General features: G+C 36.6%; 1 protein-coding gene across 1 annotated transcript; it reads right to left on the bottom strand.

Annotated features, from left to right (window-relative positions):
* Nucleotides 1-225: 225 nt before the first annotated feature.
* On the bottom strand, nt 226-1,445 carry LOC112518611 (EID1-like F-box protein 3). Its single transcript, XM_025126377.1, has one exon. It carries the CDS (start codon nt 1,363-1,365, stop codon nt 457-459), a length of 909 nt encoding a protein of 302 aa, XP_024982145.1. The 5' UTR covers nt 1,366-1,445; the 3' UTR covers nt 226-456.
* Between the last annotated feature and the right edge of the window lie 1,022 nt (nt 1,446-2,467).

The following is a 2,467-nucleotide window of genomic DNA, read 5'->3' on the forward strand; positions in this document are numbered from 1 at the left end:
AAAATTATATTATTAAACCAAATATAAATTATTTCGTTATTGTATATAAACTAAATTATAATAAAAAATTGAATTAAAAAATTAAAAAAAATAAAAAAAAATAATTAATTTAATTATAATATCAATATATTTTTACCAAATTTATATTTTATTTAAAAATAAAAATATAATCAATTTCTCAAAATTATATCATAGAGATAAAAAATAAAATAAATATTAAAAACAAAATGTATTAAACCTTAACAAAATTATGTGGTAGCGTACGACCAATAACAGCTGCACCTACAGATCAAGGTTTTGCTAAACTTCCTTTTCCAGGGGAAAATTAAAACCAGAGCAACAAAACCGAATTGACTTTCACATCGATTAGGTAAACGACGTCGTTTGCTCTACAATAGAAATTTCAGCTCTAAAAAAGGTATAGTTGGAAATGATCCAGTGAAACCGAAAGAATTCTTATCTAGTTGTACAACCATTATAAACATCATACTGGAACCTATTTCCAGCCGTCGGATCATCAAAAAACCCATCAGTGACCCCACCAGAATTATTTCCGGTCCCGCCACTACCATAACTACCATCCATTTCATATTCTTCAATTTCATCGTCACCGTTCACTCCTTCATCCGACGATAAAGGTGCTAACCAGCACGTGCCATGCAGATGCCCATTCACACAAACGAAATATTCCAGCGCGCCTTCGTGTGAGCCGAGCCGTTTAGCCGCATTCCTAGGAACTAAACCGGCTGTCGTCATACTCCAAACACGGGCCCCACAATACGGACACCTGTCCTTCTCCTCCAACGCCACTTGTCTCGCTATCAAACAGGCACGTGTTTTCGATTCACGAAATCCCCGAAATACCCCTCGGAAAACCCCTAAATCATCCTCCCTATCCCCCATCCGATGCTCACAGGGATCGCTTACAAACAACAAGTCGCCACGACACCGTTTCATCAAAAAGCTCCGACCGGATGTTTTGGAGAACCGGGATTCCATCACAAAATGACCCGGTTTAGGCCGGCTTAACACGAAATTCCGGCTAGATTCGCAACCGCCGCAGAAGAACAGCAACTTGGCTAACGCCGGCCAACCACCGCCCATCCGGCTGCTGTGAACACCGTTAGACAATGTCTCCGTTATCCTCGGCGCCCGGAACAAACACAGCTCCCGCCACAACAACCGCTTCGCCATGGCGCGAAGTCGCCGGCAAACGGAAGCCGTCCGGCAAAGCAATTGAACATCCCATTTCATCCACTCCATAACTAACAAAAGCACTCTCTCGTTGAAAATATCCGGTTCGTTTGAACCGGACCCGCTGCCGCTGGATGCCGTGTTCAGCCTAACCCTCTGGTTAGCGCTCATTTTCTCCCGATCTCAGGCGAAATCGGGGTTTTACACGCTATATAAAGTCGCACCGTAGCTAGAATAGTACTACATGGAGAGTGACTATTGGAGGACCAGTTTTCTTTATTGGGTTGTGCTCCTGAAATTACGATCGTGGACGATTCTGATTGGTAGGAACTGGCCACGTGGAGGTAGATAAATGTTGCTTGAAAGGAAGGAAAACGGATGATCAGGTGAGAGACTGCCACGCGTCCAGGGAGATTATATTAAAAGTTGGTTATTTGAAAATATCTTTGAGGGGCTAACGTGGCGGACTAGGAGGGTATGATGGCCACGTCTGAGGAAAATATTTGATGATGGTGGACACGTGACAGGATATGGTGGCGGCACGTGGAGTAAGTGACTTGTTTAGGGAAAAAAAAGGGAAGAAAGTGGAATAATTTTTAATGGATAGTTTTGGTTGTTTGAAGTTTCCCCAAAAAGGGTTAGTTGGTTGTTTGGATATTGAGATATTTTCACTTTTTGAGTGTTTTCTAGATTGTTTGTAATTTTTTTTATTAAATTAGAAAGATATTTGTGCAATGCAGTGAGATATATTTCGATTTTAATATTTTGTTTTATTTATTTCTTTGTCTTAGTTGATGTTATAATACAGTTTTATGTGGTTAGAGAAAGCGATAATGTTTTTATTTTTAAATAAAATATAAATATGAAGATATCATAAAAAATTGAAACAAAAATATTGGTATTAGTATCAAACTAATTATTTAAATTTTTTTTTTTTTTGTATATTTCTTTAATTCATTTTTCTTTTTTTTTAGTTTTATATTATAATTTTATCTTAATTGTATTTTAGATTTTTTATATTTAAAATGAGATGTTTATCCTCTATTTGATTATATTTATCTGCAGTTAGTTACAATAATTCAAAGATGAAGTTTTAATAAGTTGTACTTACGCAATCTTGAATTTTAAGTAATATACATCAATAAGCAGAACTTAATGCATAAAAATGGTTTTTAAGAGTTTTTGTCAAATGTTTTATAATATAACTAGAAGCGTACTCGCGCAATGCAGCGAGATACATCATGTTTTTAATATTTCATTTTATTATTTATCT

The sequence above is a fragment of the Cynara cardunculus genome, assembly GCF_001531365.2.
Source record: "Cynara cardunculus var. scolymus isolate 2C chromosome LG 9, CcrdV1, whole genome shotgun sequence".
NCBI classification, from domain to species: domain Eukaryota; kingdom Viridiplantae; phylum Streptophyta; class Magnoliopsida; order Asterales; family Asteraceae; genus Cynara; species Cynara cardunculus.

Excerpts from the sequence above, each read along its gene's own strand:
- LOC112518611 (XM_025126377.1), bottom strand. The coding sequence starts at position 1,365 with ATGAGCGCTAACCAGAGGGTTAGGCTGAACACGGCATCCAGCGGCAGC.